The 15373-nt window shown below is 39.2% G+C and overlaps 1 protein-coding gene across 2 annotated transcripts in view; it reads right to left on the bottom strand.

Moving 5' to 3' along the window:
- cdh31 (cadherin 31) overlaps window positions 1–15373 on the bottom strand; it is a 41928-nt gene that overhangs the window by 16848 nt on the left and 9707 nt on the right. For both annotated transcript variants that reach the window (XM_073907342.1, XM_017357101.4), the window contains 7 exons: window positions 14274–14405; window positions 13904–14065; window positions 2683–2824; window positions 2429–2601; window positions 2216–2344; window positions 1925–2110; window positions 1596–1840 (listed from right to left, as the gene is read on the bottom strand). In XM_073907342.1, coding sequence (XP_073763443.1) covers window positions 1596–1840; window positions 1925–2110; window positions 2216–2344; window positions 2429–2601; window positions 2683–2824; window positions 13904–14065; window positions 14274–14405 — 1169 coding nt within the window. The remainder of the gene's footprint in view (window positions 1–1595; window positions 1841–1924; window positions 2111–2215; window positions 2345–2428; window positions 2602–2682; window positions 2825–13903; window positions 14066–14273; window positions 14406–15373) is intronic.

Here is a 15373-nt window from a genome sequence, read left to right as displayed (position 1 = left end):
TGAAGAACGGTGTTGTCACACGCGTTCTGATCAGCTGTGCGCGTACTGTAAAGCGGGGGAGGGGGGGGTTGAGCGCGCATACTCAAGAGCAGTGTTGTCACGCGCCTACTCCAGGGCAGGAATGGAGGGTGTGTCGCATCGCGGGGGCACTTTTGATCATTTCGGAAGGCCACTTTCTATCCAAGACTAAAAAGGGCATGTGCACTGCACAGGTTGAGCCCTATGTGTGCACGTGCCTGCTTCCACTAGTAGCTTCATGATTAGTTTTTATGTTTCAAACATCTAAACTGGCCCCTTCTCTCCCATACAGTACCTTCTAACCAGTCTAACCAGTCTTTTCTAACTTACATGACAGTTTCAACATAGGTTTTATAAATTTCAGGTTTTCCCCGCTGTACTTACACAGATGATTCTCATTACTCTGCATTGTATCCCCAAGTCCTCTCTCGAGCGCTCTCATGACCCTTTGCCCTAACATACCACCTGTTTTCAAAGACATATAATGGCAGATTCATATAGCCCTCCACTCACCCAATTAAATGTGTTTTTACACAGTTTTAGAAAATGAAATTTTTTTTCGTTCACTATAGTCAACTGCTCTCCACAGTCACCAGATCTCAATCAAATACACCACCTCTGAGATGAAATCCTAAGTGATTTATAGATGTACAACTGACAAATCCACAGCAAATATGTGATGCTCTCATGACAGAATGAACAAAAATTTCATACAAATGGTAGCACTTTTTTGAATCTATGCCACAGGGCATTAGGGCATCTCTGAAAGCAAATGGGAATGGCACTCCTTTAAGTGTGCCAAAAATGTGGCTGGTGAGTGTATATTCAGTATTGAATTCACAAACAATATAGTAAATGTAATATAGAAAATGCCACAGCCATATCACCCAGTAGTCCAAGACTGGTTACTTACTGAAGCTAAGCTGGGCTGAGCCTCGTTAGTACCTCGACGGGATACCACATGAGAAAACTAGGTTACTGTTGGAAGTGGTATTAGTGAGGCCAGACAACCTGCAGTCTGTGTGGCTTGTAATGCCAGAGTAAAGTGAAGGGGGCACTATACTGTCAGTGAGCGCCAACTTTTGGATGAGACGTTAAACCAAGGTACTGACTCTCAGTGGTCATTTAAAATTCCATGGCACTTCTTGTAAAGAGTAGGGGTGTAACCCCGGTGTCCTGGCCAAATTCCCTCCATTGGTCCTTACCCATCATGGCCTTCCAATCATCCCCATCCACTGAATTGGCTCTATTACTCTCTCTCTCCACTCCACCTATAGCTGGTGTGTGGTGAGCGCACAGGTGCCACTGTCCTGTGGCTGCTGTCACATGATCTAAGTGTATGCTACACTCTGATGGTGGTGTGGATTGTGAATCGCTTTGGTCTAAGGTCATACACAATGCACTATATAAATGCACATTACATTACAAATAATTTTGCGGGCAATGCTCATTTAGTGCAACAGAACTTTGCTGTGATATCTACTATTTTCTCATAATATATAAATATCAACTTTACCAATCTCAAACTTTTAAACTGTAGTATATGTATACATGTAAAATGGTGTATTTGTTCTTACGTTATCTTCTGCAGTCTCCCAGTGTCTGGATCAGTGGCTGTGTAAACAACCACATCACTACCAACTGGTAAATCTTCAGGTTTGGAAATAATCTGCTCCTTTGGAATAAACTCAGGCGGTTCATTCACATCTTCTACATTTACAGTGACTGTGGCAGTTGAAGTAGGCAAAGGACCAACAAATTTATCATCGTTCTCAACAATCACAGACAGAATGCACTGCTTGGTCTTCTCATAGTCCAAAGGCTAAATAGAAAAAGAAACAGCCTTTTACTAAGATGTGTCACCACAAATAATTGCCTGAGCATAAGTAAGAGTAACACACAGTACCTTTACAGTCATTATGACGCCCTCTAGACGGCTGGGTCCAGTGCTGACATTGAAAAACCCACCCTTGTCACCACTAATGATCCGATACTTGGTGGACCAGGCTGGTGATCCAAGTTCATCTGCATCAATAACTGGAAGTTTGGCCACTATAGCCGCTACTTGATTCTCTGAGACAGATACGATGTGCTAAAACATAAAATTAAGTATTTATACAGAAAAAATTACTCAATAAAAATATGATATCTTCAATAAAATTAGTCAGATTTTAAACGTTTATAATGTATGCAATACCGTGGTTTCGTCAAACTGAGGTGCGTTATCATTGCTGTCAGTAACAGTAATAACTGCTGTGCCAGTGGTCATCATACCATCTCCTTGAAGATCTGCAGCTTGAATTACCAAAGTATATCTGGACAATTGCTGAAAGGTAAGGCATTGTTAGGTGAGAGTGATTACATGAAATCATTCTATACAACTGTAAAGTAATTTAATCCGAGTCCTCACCTCTCTGTCTAGACCTAAGAATTTTACATAAATTCCTCCAGTAACCAAGTTGATTTCAAACATGTTTGGATTTGGTAATAATGGATCTTGGCTAACAATTTTGTATCTGACATCAGCGTTAAAAGTATCTGGGTCATCAGCATCAGTGGCTGTGACTGCCATAAACTCATGACCTTTAGTGAGAGAAGAATAAAAACAACATCATGAGGGATCATTGAAATGTATAATATTGTTCTATTGGTCTGTTTACTTACCTATTGTAGCAGATTCAGAAACGTGTCCATTAAAAGGATTTTCAACAAACACAGGCCTATTATCGTTCTGGTCAGCTACAATGATAGTAAGGTTGGTCGGTTTCTCTTTTATTCCTTTAACTGAATTAGCATGAGCCATGAGCTGAAAACACAAGATGCAACATGGATATAAAGTGAAGCATTCCACAATTCCAGTAAAACATATAGTAAAATACTCTATTAAACAATTAAGTGTAAACATTTAAATACAAACTTAAAGGGCCCCTATTTTCCCCCTTGTTTAAGATTTAATATTAATATTATGGTTTTTCTGAATGTGCCATTTTAGGTTCAGTTCAAAACAATTCAGATTTTTTTTATTAAAATGTGTTAAAAAGAGTCATTTTAGGAACTTTCACAGTTTTTTAGATGCACAAAAGTGTTTTTGGGGCTTCATATAATTACAGTTGAACCACAGAAGTCACACAGAATGTTTTGAAAATGTTTTAGGTTCCTTTTCTGGACTTGTGATCATTGCTGTCTATGGAGGATGAGAAAGCTCCTGGATTTCATCTAAAATATTCAACCCAGGCTTATTCTGAAAACATACCGTTATATACATATTTGGAGAGCACCAAATACGTCCCAGGAGCTACAGTTTTTTTGCAGTTTTAGTTTTCACAAAACCACCAGAGGCACGTTTGCTTTTTTAGAGATCTCAAAGTTCTCTCGCGAGTGCCATTCGCACCTGCTGTTTTCGCGTGAACCCATTAGAGGCTGCTGTCGACTGACTGACTGACTAACTGATTGACTAACTGGCGGATCGACTGACCCACCCTCCTCCTTCCTTAAACCCAACCATTAGTGTTTTCAAAAAACAATCCAGAAAAAAAGCCCTCGCCTAATTTTTACCACGTTTTCAGATTTTACCACATTCTCACGCTTTTATTTACTTTATTTTTTGGCTGCTGTTTTCGTCTTACCCGCTTTCTGGAACCATTTTTTGACGGACCCAAACTTTGTCGTTGTGGTCAACTCTCTGCTTCTCAAGTTCGCCAAGGTACATGGCGAGCTAATGGGACAAACTGGTAACAGCGAGAAAGCCGTCCAAGCCAAAGTAAGTGCTGGTAAGCGCAAAAAGGAACGACATCATACCGCCCCGTAGTGTTTGTTTTAAAGATGAAATTCAGCCATACGTACTTCTGGCTACATAATTCACAATCTCCAGAAATGTATATAGGGTTCCATTTTCAGAATAAGCCCATGTTCAAATTATCTTAATTTGTGTTCTGTAGACAAATAAAAATCTCAGGATTTTGGGGCAACATGAGGTTGAGTAATTAATATCAGAATTTTTACTTTGACTTTTTAAGGCTGCAAAATGTAAAGTTTTTGTTCCAAATTATGTAATGGTATTTCAAGAGTTCACACTTAGCTGATGATTGATTATGAAGCGTGTTTGGCATGCTGTCCTGGGAGAAAGCCCTGAGCTTGCAAAATCCTTGAGCCTGGGACTCCCTACCATTTATAAGGCGAGAGGGGAGTTCAATCTCAGGCAGGTCTCGAGAACGCCGCTTACATATTGCTAATGACAATTAGGAATTGCAGATTAAGAGCTCATCAATGGTGATAATTTGCTTTGGTCAATTTACCTATGTCACATGTCTTTTTCTGTGCAGAAAAGCGGAGAAACTGGGGGAAACCCACACGAGCACAGGGAGAACATGTAAACTCTGCACAGAAATGTGTACTGGCCAAGTAAGAATTTGAACCAATGACGTTCTTGCTGTGAGGCCACAGTGCTAACTGGGTTGCCAAACCACACTGTCAAGGAAAGGAAGGAGGAGTAGGGTGGAAAGGGGGATTCTTCAAGACAAAGATAACTTAAGTAAGAAACTGATTATTTATAATGAGTTAGGAATCATCTGATTGGTGAATCCTGCATCGCTAAAGCAGGACCAGCTGTGGTCAGTCATTATTTTATAAATAAACTTCATTTAATGATCAATGTTACGGCTCAGTATCTGTGCCTGTTTGTTTGTTTGTTTGTTTGTTTTTTCTCTCTCCCTCCTTCTCTACCTATCATTTTCTTTAGGTCCGCCCAGCTCATCTACCTATTGGCCAAGCTAGATGACAGTCATCATTACCATTTGCGATGACATCATCATTGACCAATCACAAGCAGACTTCCCCACTTTAAAAGGACGCCGGTGCAGTTGAAAGCCAACTTGCTTTTTGCTTGCTCACTGTTGTGTGTTTGCTATGTTGGTTGACTGTGTGTTTTGCTGGATGGCTGGATTATGTGACAGTTTCTTGTGCTATGTGTGTTATAATCATTTGTGCTGAAATCGATCTTTAAAAGTGTTCTAATTGTGTTTTCTCTCTGATCACCAGATATACGACATCAATGGGATTCGAGGAACAGGGTAGATGTCACGTGACCTACATGTTGAAACACGTAGGAGATACCAATGTATTATACACACTAGTTTAGAAGTGTGCGCCACTAATTGTAAGTTTTGTTTACATTTGTGTTTAGAAGTGTAGTTTAAATAGGGCGTGAAAACGCTGAAGACTTTTCTTTTTCTTTCTTTTATTAGATAGTATAGAGATTGTGGGTTCTAGTTAGAGTTGTGTTTTGTTATATTATTTTCTTTTCTTTGGCGCCACTTTTGTTCCTCCTCCCCTTATTACAATCATTTATTTATTCTTGTTTTCTTTATTTTGTATATACTTTGTTTATCATTTATCCACTTTGTAAAATAAACACTTATTTTGGCATAATTTGGTTGTTTGTCTACTCAATTGCCACCACTATTCATAAGAGTCATAATTTTTAAATGTTGCGTTAACCCTAGCGTTTCCATCTTAAATAACTGTAACATTTAATTGGGGGCTCGTCCGGGATCTCTAAATACTAATTTGACATGCTTTAGAGAATTTTAGAGACCAGAAGTTATGATTATTTGTGTTTGGTGGTGACAATTGTGCTAGAGTGAGTAGTGCGTGTTTTTCAGGCAGAGAAATATCGTAATACTAGTTTGCCTTATCTAGGTAATGGAGGTGTTTAGTGTACAAAACTTTATAAAAATCCCAACAATAGAGCAGATGCAGAAAGCAGGACTTTTTGCTGGTGGCTGACCACTACCAGATTGAAGTAAGTAAACACAGTAGTAAGGCAGAATTAAGGGATTGCATACTAGAGAATTTGTATGAAAAAAATGTGCTGCCAGTGGAAAAGGTGAGTGAGAATGTTGATAAAGTAATTCTTGATGACGTGGCGGTCGAACATCTTAGTGTGGGTGCTGAGGAGGATCTGCAGGGTCAAGCTAAGGTCGATGCAGAGGCAAAGGCTGGATTGCCACCCTTTGATTCATTCTCCCCAATGTCCTCTGTTTCAAGGAGTGATGCGAGACTGAAAGTCCGTTTGGCACGCTTGCAACTGGAAGCTCATAATAAAGAGAAAGCTCGGCAGGCTGAAGTTAATTTGCATTTAGAAATACGCAAACTTGAGATTAAGGCTGAAACACAGATCAAGCTACGGGAACTAGATCTGGAGGCGATGAAGATTTCCTCCTGTTCTGCTCCACCGTCTAACTCGACCCCTGCCACTGCCTTGCCCACCCCTGCCACTGATGTTTCAACTCCGACCGCTACTGCTCCACACGCCTTTGACATTGGTAAGCACATTGTTTTGATACCACAATTCAGAGAATCAGAAGTAGATTCATACTTTACTGCATTTGAGAGAATAGCTACTTCTTTGCACTGGCCTAAGGATGTTTGGTCATTGTTACTGCAATGTAAAGCTCAGGAGGTATGCTCAACTTTATCTTTAGAAGATAGTTTAAAGTATGATTGTGTAAAGTTTGCAATTCTAAGAGCTTATGAGCTAGTTCCAGAAGCTTACAGGCAGCGTTTTAGAGGTTGTAGAAAGAATGGTACACAGACTTTTTGTTGAATTTGCACAAGAAAAAAGGCTACTTTTTGATAAATGGTGCACACCTAGCAAAGTGGATGATATGGAGTCACTGCAAGAACTAATGTTGTTAGAGGAGTTTAAAAATTGCTTGCCCAACCGTGTTGTTGTGTACTTGAATGAACAGAAAGTTAATTCTTTCACATGCAGCTGTTTTGGCTGATGAGTTCATTTTAACACACAAAAATGTCTTTGCACCTGTACGTTCAGACAAATCACAGATTGCTCAATCTCAACCCAGTCGTTCTAAAAAGAGCACTGTTCCTGAGGAACGCGCCTGTTTTTACTGTCGAAAACAAGGTCATGTCATTTCCGATTGCTTGGTTTTAAAAAGAAAACAACAATCACAAGTTAAAAGCGTAGGGTTTTTAAACACTCACACCGCTTTTAAGATTCCTGACAATAACTAAAACAATGACATTGATGACAAGTACAAACCTTTCATTTTAGAAGGATTTATTTCCTTATCAGAAAATTGTGATGAAAGGGTTAAAGTGAAAATACTTTGGGACACTGGTGCGCTGCAGTCTTTTATTGTAGCAGACAAACTACAGTTGTCTGGCGACACTTACTGTGGATCTAATGTAATAGTTCAAGGAATTGAGATGACTTGTATTACAGCACCGCTGCATCGTATACACTTAACAAGTGATTTGTGTACAGGATTTGTTCGAGTTGCAGTACGGTCGTCACTACCTGTAAAAGGCATTGACTTCATCCTTGGCAATGATTTGGCTGGAGGAAAGGTAACGCCTGTGTTGGAGGTTCTAGATAAGCCAGATGTGAGTATCCAAATAGACTCCTGTTCAGATCCAGAAATTTTTCCCGCATACGCAGTCACACGCGCACAGTCACGCAAGATGGGAAATGTAGTTGAATTGGCTGACTCATTTTTCTCTCCTTTCTTTGCTGGTAAAAATTTCACTATTGAGGATTCATTGAAAAATCAGGCAGGAAAGGCTAATGTTGATGTGACTGACAATAATCTGTTACAGTTACCTGTGTCTCGTGAGAGAATTACTATGGCTCAAAAAGAAGACCAGTCTCTTGTGTCACTTATTAATGCTGCTGTTTCAGGTGTTGAGAACAAAAGGCAAAGAGTAAATTTTTCATGGACAAAGAGTTATTGATGCGAAAATGGTCTCCTAGTGCGGATGATGATCTGGAGTGGGATGCAGTGTATCAAATTGTTGTTCCGACTCCTTACCACCAGCATGTGTTATATCTTGCACATGATCATGAGTTTGCTGGTCATTTAGGGATCACAAAAACTTACGATAGGATTCTAAGGCACTTCTTTTGGCCTTGTTTGAAGAAAGATGTGGTGAAGTATTGTCGTGCTTGCCACACATGCCAAGTAGTAGGGAAGCCTAATCAAATAATTCCACCAGCACCCTTGATTCCTATTCCAATAGTGAGCAAAAAGTTTCAGCACATACTTGTGGATTGTGTTGGACCGTTGCCTAAGACAAGATCAGGTAATCAGTTTTTGCTTACAATAATGTGTGTTGCAACTAGATTTCCAGAGGCTATACCTCTTAGAAAAATCACAGCCCCTGTAATCATCAAAGCACTAATCAAGTTTTTCTCTACCTTTGGTTTACCTCAGGTTATCCAGACTGATTAAGGAACAAATTTTCTTGTTTTTTGAACAGACTTTACAGTCACTTGCGATCACACATCGAGTGTCAAGCGCATACCATCCTGAAAGCCAGGGTGCACTTGAACGCTTCCATCAGACGTTAAAGTCTATGTTGCGAAAATACAGTCTGAGTACAACGAAAGATTGGGATGAAGGTGTTCCTCTGTTGTTCGCTATTCGAGAAACTGTACAAGAATCTCTTGGATTCAGTCCTGCCGAACTGGTTTTTGCTCATCAGGTAAGAGGTCCTTTAAAAGTCTTGAAAGAACGAATGCAATCAGTTGATTCCAGTGCAAAAACAAACATACTAGATTACGTCAGTAAATTTCCTGAACGCTTACACACTGTGTGTACCCTTGCTAAAGATGCACTAACTACTGCACAGAAAAGCATGAAATGTAAGTATGATAAGAAAGCGGTTGTACGATCATTCACTGCGGGTGATAAAGTGTTAGTACTCCTACCGGTGTCTGGCTCTTCACTTTCGGCACGTTTTTCAGGTCCCTACATAGTTCAAAAGAAAATCAGCAAAACAGATTACATTATTCTTACGCCTGATCGGAAACGTAAAACTCGTGTGTGTGCCACATAAATATGCTTAAAGCGTATCATGTAAAAGAGACACTCGGAAAAGACTCGTTCGTGTCAAACACTGAACCTGCTGTTCCTACTATTACAGTCACGCAGTCATCTTTTGAAGAGAATCGGGATGCTGATGATGATGATGTAGTACTTCATCACACTCAACAATGTGTGAGGCTGAAAAATTCAGAGATTTTAAGTGATCTCAATTCATATCTGAAGCATCTGTCTTGTGACCAGAAAAAAGATATTATTGCTTTAATATCTTAATTCAATTGTGTGTTTCACGATGTTCCAACACAAACAAATGTGTTGAAACATGATATTGATGTGGGTACAGCCCATCCTATAAAGCAGCATGCTTATCATTCAAACATGAATAAACGATAACTGATGCGCAAGGAATTAAACTACTTGTTAGAAAATAATTTGGCAAAACCTAGTCATAGCCCGTGGAGTTCGCCATGTCTGTTAGTACTGTAATAATTACATATTTCATGCTTTGTTTATTCTCCACAAATAAACATGTAGCAAATTATAATAATAATGTAGATTAACTTGCACACATATCCACATTAATAATCTGTGACAAATTATAATGTAGATTAAAGTGCTCGCATACCTACACCATTATTACTGTAGTAAATTAGCTCAAGGTTATTCTTCCCGCACCTTTCCCGCCGTTATAATGTTGCAAGTTATGATTTAGATTTCAATGCTCGCGTACCTTCTGGAACATTATATAGCAGGCTAGCTTAGCGGGACGAAGATTCATTTGAATGGGGCTTCAAATAAATCGACTCTTTTGATCCGAACAAACGAATCGTTCAGCGATACTATCAACATAAAATTTGAGCAGGGTAGAAAGATCAAATTTCAAGACATTAGATTCATTAATATACACAGGCACCTTCCTTTATACAAAATTAAACTTTATTGACTAATCTAACACAAACTAACACCTAACACAAACACACATTCATACAAGCATAGGGAAGAGTAAGGTGAGGTAAGAGGTTGAGAAGGTGTAATGATGGGAAAACCTCTGAGTTTGTAAGCACAAACCAAGCAAACCAAACGCAATCAAATTCAATATAACCCTGCTATTGTCTCTTTAGGGTTAATTTAGTTCACACCAGTTTTGTTGGGAGAAAGGTGATACTTGCGGTCTGTTCGTGATGTCCGAGCTCCCGTTGTTGAGCACGTGGTTGGTTGGCTGATCCTTTGTCCCTCACGAGGTTGTAGTTTCAAGTTGAAGCGGCAAAAGCATTCTTGGCGGTAAAATATCCGAGCACGGTGCAATTAGCCCCTTTCTGTCTGGGCTTCTGCCTGCTTTCTTTGAGGTTTCTCAGTCTCTGAGGAAGTTGTAGAGAGTTGATGAAGGTTCAAAACAACGTGTTTCCAGAGCAGAGAGGGGGTGGGGGGGTTGGGGGTATGCCTGGAGTTGGGAGAGAGAGGGGGAGCTCCTAGGCAGCGTGTTTCAGAGAAAAGAGGGGTTTTGAAGAGAGGTCCCAAGAGAGAGAAGAGAGAGGGTGCGAAGAGAGATCCCAAGAGAGGGAGTTTGAACAGAGTCCTCAACTTTTATAGGGCGGGTTCAGATCCACCCTCCATGGAAAGTTGACCAATTAGAAGCTAACTTCCTTGAATAGTAATTTACAGCTCTTTGTCTGAGGCAGAACACTTTGCATAGGAAAATTTTATGCAAATCAGAACAGAAATGTTAAAGTTTCTTAAAACGTTAATATGTTGCACTCATATTAAAATAAAACGTCAACGATCGATTTGTACAGCGAGTAAGCTTTTCAAAAAGTCCAAACTTGAACAGTATAAGAGGATGTTTAGCCTAGGTACAGTTAAACATTATATGCAGAGGTATTAAACGCAAAAATATTAATACAAGAGAAAGGGAAACTTTGCAAAACATATGATTAAACATAAAGAGAGTAAAGTTTATATGAAAACATAAGTGTTAAACAAGCAGTTTAAAGAGTCCTTTGTAAGTCAATCCTGTGTTTAATGCCGCATGGCACATTCCTTTGGGTCGTAAATACCTTGGAATCTAGTTTCGAGTCTTCTTTGGCAAAGTTGGCTCGGTAGTGGAATAAAATGCAAAATATTTATGTGTCTGGTCGGCCATATTCGTTACAGTACCAAAACCTGATGGTACGTACAGATTTTTTACAGATTATAGAAAGGTTAACTCTGTTACTGTTGCGGATAGTTACCCGTTACCACGAATGGAAGATTGCGTAGACAATGTCGGTACAGCACGTTTTGTTACAAAATTGGACATGCTCAAAGGCTACTGGCAAATTCCTCTTACTGACAAAGCTTCAGATATTTCTGCATTTGTTACACCTGACTCGTTTGCACAATATACATCTATGGCCTTTGGACTTCGAAATGCACCCGCAACATTTCAACCTCTTGTAAAGTTAATTCTAGGTGATTTACCAAATTGTAGTGCTTACCTTGATGATGTGGTAGTCTATTCTATGACTTGGCGTGAACACATTTCATTGTTAAAAGCAGTTTTTACAAGGCTGTTAAAGGCATCTCTTACGCTGAACTTGGTCAAGTGCGAATTTGGTCAAGCCGCAGTCAACTATCTTGGAAAGGAGGTTAGACAGGGAAAAGTGCGTCCAGTAGAAGCTAAAGTGGTTGCTATATCGCAATTTCTAGTTCCTACCACTCGCCGAGAACTGCGACGGTTCTTAAGAATGGCTGGGTACTATCGAAATTTCTGCAAGAATTTCTCTACGGTAGTTAACCCTTTAACGTCTTTGCTTAGTCCCTCTACACCATACGTTTGGTCTGATGCTTGTCAAAATGCTTTTTTTACTGTGTGAAAACTCTGTTATGTAGCACACCTGTTCTTTCTGCTCCAGATTTCGCTGCACCATTTAAACTGGAAATTGATGCTAGTGCTGTTGGTACTGGTGCTGTACTGATCCAAGAGGATGGAAATGGCATAGATCATCCAATAAGTTACTTTTCACGAAAGTTCAATAAGCATCAGCTTAATTACTCTACTATTGAGAAAGAAACTCTTGCTTTTGTTGTTCGCCTTACAACATTTTGAAGTTTATGTTGGCTCCAGTAACTTGCCTGAGCTTGTATATACAGATCACAATCCCCTTGTGTACTTATCGAGGATGTACAATCACAATCAACGTTTGATGAGATGGTCTTTATTAGTGCAGAACTATAACTTGGAGATTTGTCATAAGAAAGGCATTGACAACGTCATGGCAGACGCCCTTTCTAGAGTGTTAAGTCTCACTGAACTTTACGTTACAAACGGGGTTTGTTTTTAAGTGCCAGGGTGTTACGGCTCAGTATCTGTGCCTGTTTGTTTGTTTGTTTGTTTGTTTGTTTGTTTGTTTGTTTGTTTGTTTGTTTTTCTCTCTCCCCCTCCATCTCTACCTATTATTTTCTTTAGGTCCGCCCAGCTCATCTACCTATTGGCCAAGCTAGATGCCAGTCATCATTACCATTTGCGATGACATCATCATTGACCAATCACAAGCAGACTTCCCCACTTTAAAAGGAAGCCAGTGCAGTCGAAAGCTAGCTTGCTTTTTGCTTGCTCACTGTTGTGTGTTTGCTATGTTGGTTGACTGTGTGTTTTGCTGGATGGCTGGATTATGTGACAGTTTCTTGTGCTATGTGTGTTATAATCATTTGTGCTGAAATCGATCTTTAAAAGTGTTCTAATTGTGTTTTCTCTCTGATCACCAGATATATTACATTAATGGGATTCGAGGAACAGGGTAGATGTCACGTGACCTACATGTTGAAACACGTAGGAGATACCAATGTATTATACACACTAGTTTAGAAGTCTGCACCACTAATTGTAAGTTTTGTTTACGTTTGTGTTTAGAAGTGTAGTTTAGATAGGGCGTGAAAACGCTGAAGACTTTTCTTTTTCTTTCTTTTATTAGATAGTATAGAGATTGTGGGTTCTAGTTAGAGTTGTGTTTTGTTATATTATTTTCTTTTCTTTGGCGCCACTTTTTTTCCTCCTCCCCTTTATTACAATCATTTATTTATTCTTGTTTTCTTTATTTTGTATATACTTTATCATTTATCCACTTTGTAAAATAAACACTTATTTTGGCATAATTTGGTTGTTTGTCTACTCAATTGCCACCACCATTCATAAAAGGGTCATAATTTTTAAATGTTGCGTTAACCCTAGCGTTTCCATCTTAAATAACCATAACAATCAAGTTCATCATGGAGCCATCTTTTTTTTCTTTCTTTTTTTGCACTTTAATCTTATACTAAATCTATGCACTGATACTTTTATTATTGTTATTATTTTATATGTGTTAATTCAATCTCGTGCTCAGTGATAAGCACTGTTGCCTCACAGCAAGACTGTTGGCAAGACCAGCAGACTAAGGAAGAGCTTTTTCCCCAGAGCTGTCTCCCTTCTGAACTCTGCCCCTCACTGACTCTTTTGCCCCCCAATACACCCCCCACTCTCCTCTAACTTATACTCCACGCAATCACTGCACTATTTAACATTTGCACTTTTAATTTTAATTTGTAATTATGTACACACCCCTGTACATGTACATTTGTAATTATATTTGTCTATCTGCACAAATTTCTGGAGTATGTCTGCCATTAAAATGCTAACGCAAGCACAAAGAAATGACCTCTATACCTATTGTGTTTCATCCATCATATGTGAAGTAATTGTTCTTCCTAATGCAGTTAATGTTCAGCTGCATTATTCTTTATTTTAACTATTATCTAAAACTTTATTTACATTATTAACTGATAAACATTTGATTTATATGTTGTTGTTTTTTTCTGAAGTAAATTAAATATATTCTTAAATCTGCCATCCGTACAGTATATACCATACTATACCATTTACCATACTATAGCATAATATACAGTATACCATACCATACAGTACACGCGTTCATGGAAATCTCTGGTCAGCACAAAAGAAGTTAGAAAATTTGCAACTTAAAAATAAATTATTAAAAACCACTGCAATGAAACTAACATCAACTCACCAGGTATAAAGCCTTTTTTTCTCTGTCCAGTTGCTGAGTCACCTTGACAATCCCTGACATCGAGGTAACAGTGAAAATCCCCACAGGTGGCTGATCTGCCCCTTCACCTGTGATACTGTAGCGTATATCTTCATCAGGTACACCATCTAAGTTTGCCTTTAACTAAATGCAGGAGAGAAAAAACAAACAAACAAACAAACTGGGTTGTAGACCATATAAAGCTTTGCATTAATGTAGTTAACAGCTATACTTATTATACATTATTTTCACACACCTAGAACAGTATGTTTGAGAAACCAGCTTCACTGATCATTTTAAACTATATCTTATCAATGTAGTTTACAGCTTTCGTTAAATTATTTTCACAAACCTTAAACAGAATTTTTGGGAGAGCACTTTTATCGTTTTCAAGTACAGTAAAAGGAGGAATAGCCCACTCTCTCTTTCTTCTCCTTCGACCTTCTGAAGAGCTTTGGAACTCCTCAACCAAGAGATTAGAAAACTGTGAAATAAAAAAAAATAATAATTTAAAAATACAATTAGCATTAACATTCAAATGACTAATGCTTAGTTCAGACTGCGTGATTTTAGCCCCGATTTTGGCTCGCCGACAGGTTTTGAGAAATTGCCGACAAATGCCTGAAATCACAGGCAAATCGCTGCTTGTGCACGTGAGTGACAATCACACAGTATGAACTTTCAAAGACGCAATCTGAGAGAATCGCCGATGAGTCGCCGATGCCTGCGAGATATTTGGAATGCTAAATATCTGGAGCTGTCGGCAATTCAAATCATGCTGTGTGAATTGAGTTTTGACAGAAAATAACATCAGCCATCGCCTACAGCCAATGAGAGAGCAGCTTTTACTTGTGTGTGCGTGTGTGCATACCTGCTGCAGGCCAGCGGGAGGCTGGGGGAGAAGGTAAAAGCGCTCTTTTTCGGTTTATTTGGACCCACGAAATGGAGGAAAAACTAGTGGAGGTTTAACAGGACTCTGGAGCAACCGTGTCTGTTTGACGTTTCATACAGAAAGAAATTAGTTTATTATCAACGTTGAGGAGAAATGGCTAATTCCCTTTAAACCCAGGTAAGCAAACATGTACATGTTCTACCCCATTAAAGGCTTCTTTCTCATTATGTAGTTAATAACAAAAGATATACTACGTGTTTTTGGCTGTGAGACGTAGTTTGGACTAAGTTGTAAGCGATTCTTCCTATAGTAAAGTCATGCAATCTGAAAGCCCCTGTCGCCGATCCATCTTGCAGTGTATACAAAGCAGCGACGAAACGCTAGCCCAGATAGTCATGCAGTGTGAAAACATCTGTGACACGACTACTTTGAAAATTATGCAGTCTGAACTCGGCATAAGGCCATGTCCACACCAGTGCTGTAGTCAGGGCTATATGCACGTATACTCCATATGCCACTTTTTTCCACAAGCTGTTTGGGTATTATGACTTCTGATGATC

This window comes from Danio rerio, chromosome 7, assembly GCF_049306965.1.
Source record: "Danio rerio strain Tuebingen ecotype United States chromosome 7, GRCz12tu, whole genome shotgun sequence".
NCBI classification, from domain to species: Eukaryota; Metazoa; Chordata; class Actinopteri; order Cypriniformes; family Danionidae; genus Danio; species Danio rerio.
The sequence above is the reverse complement of the archived record's forward strand: the minus strand, read 5'-3'. Positions and strand labels throughout refer to the sequence as shown.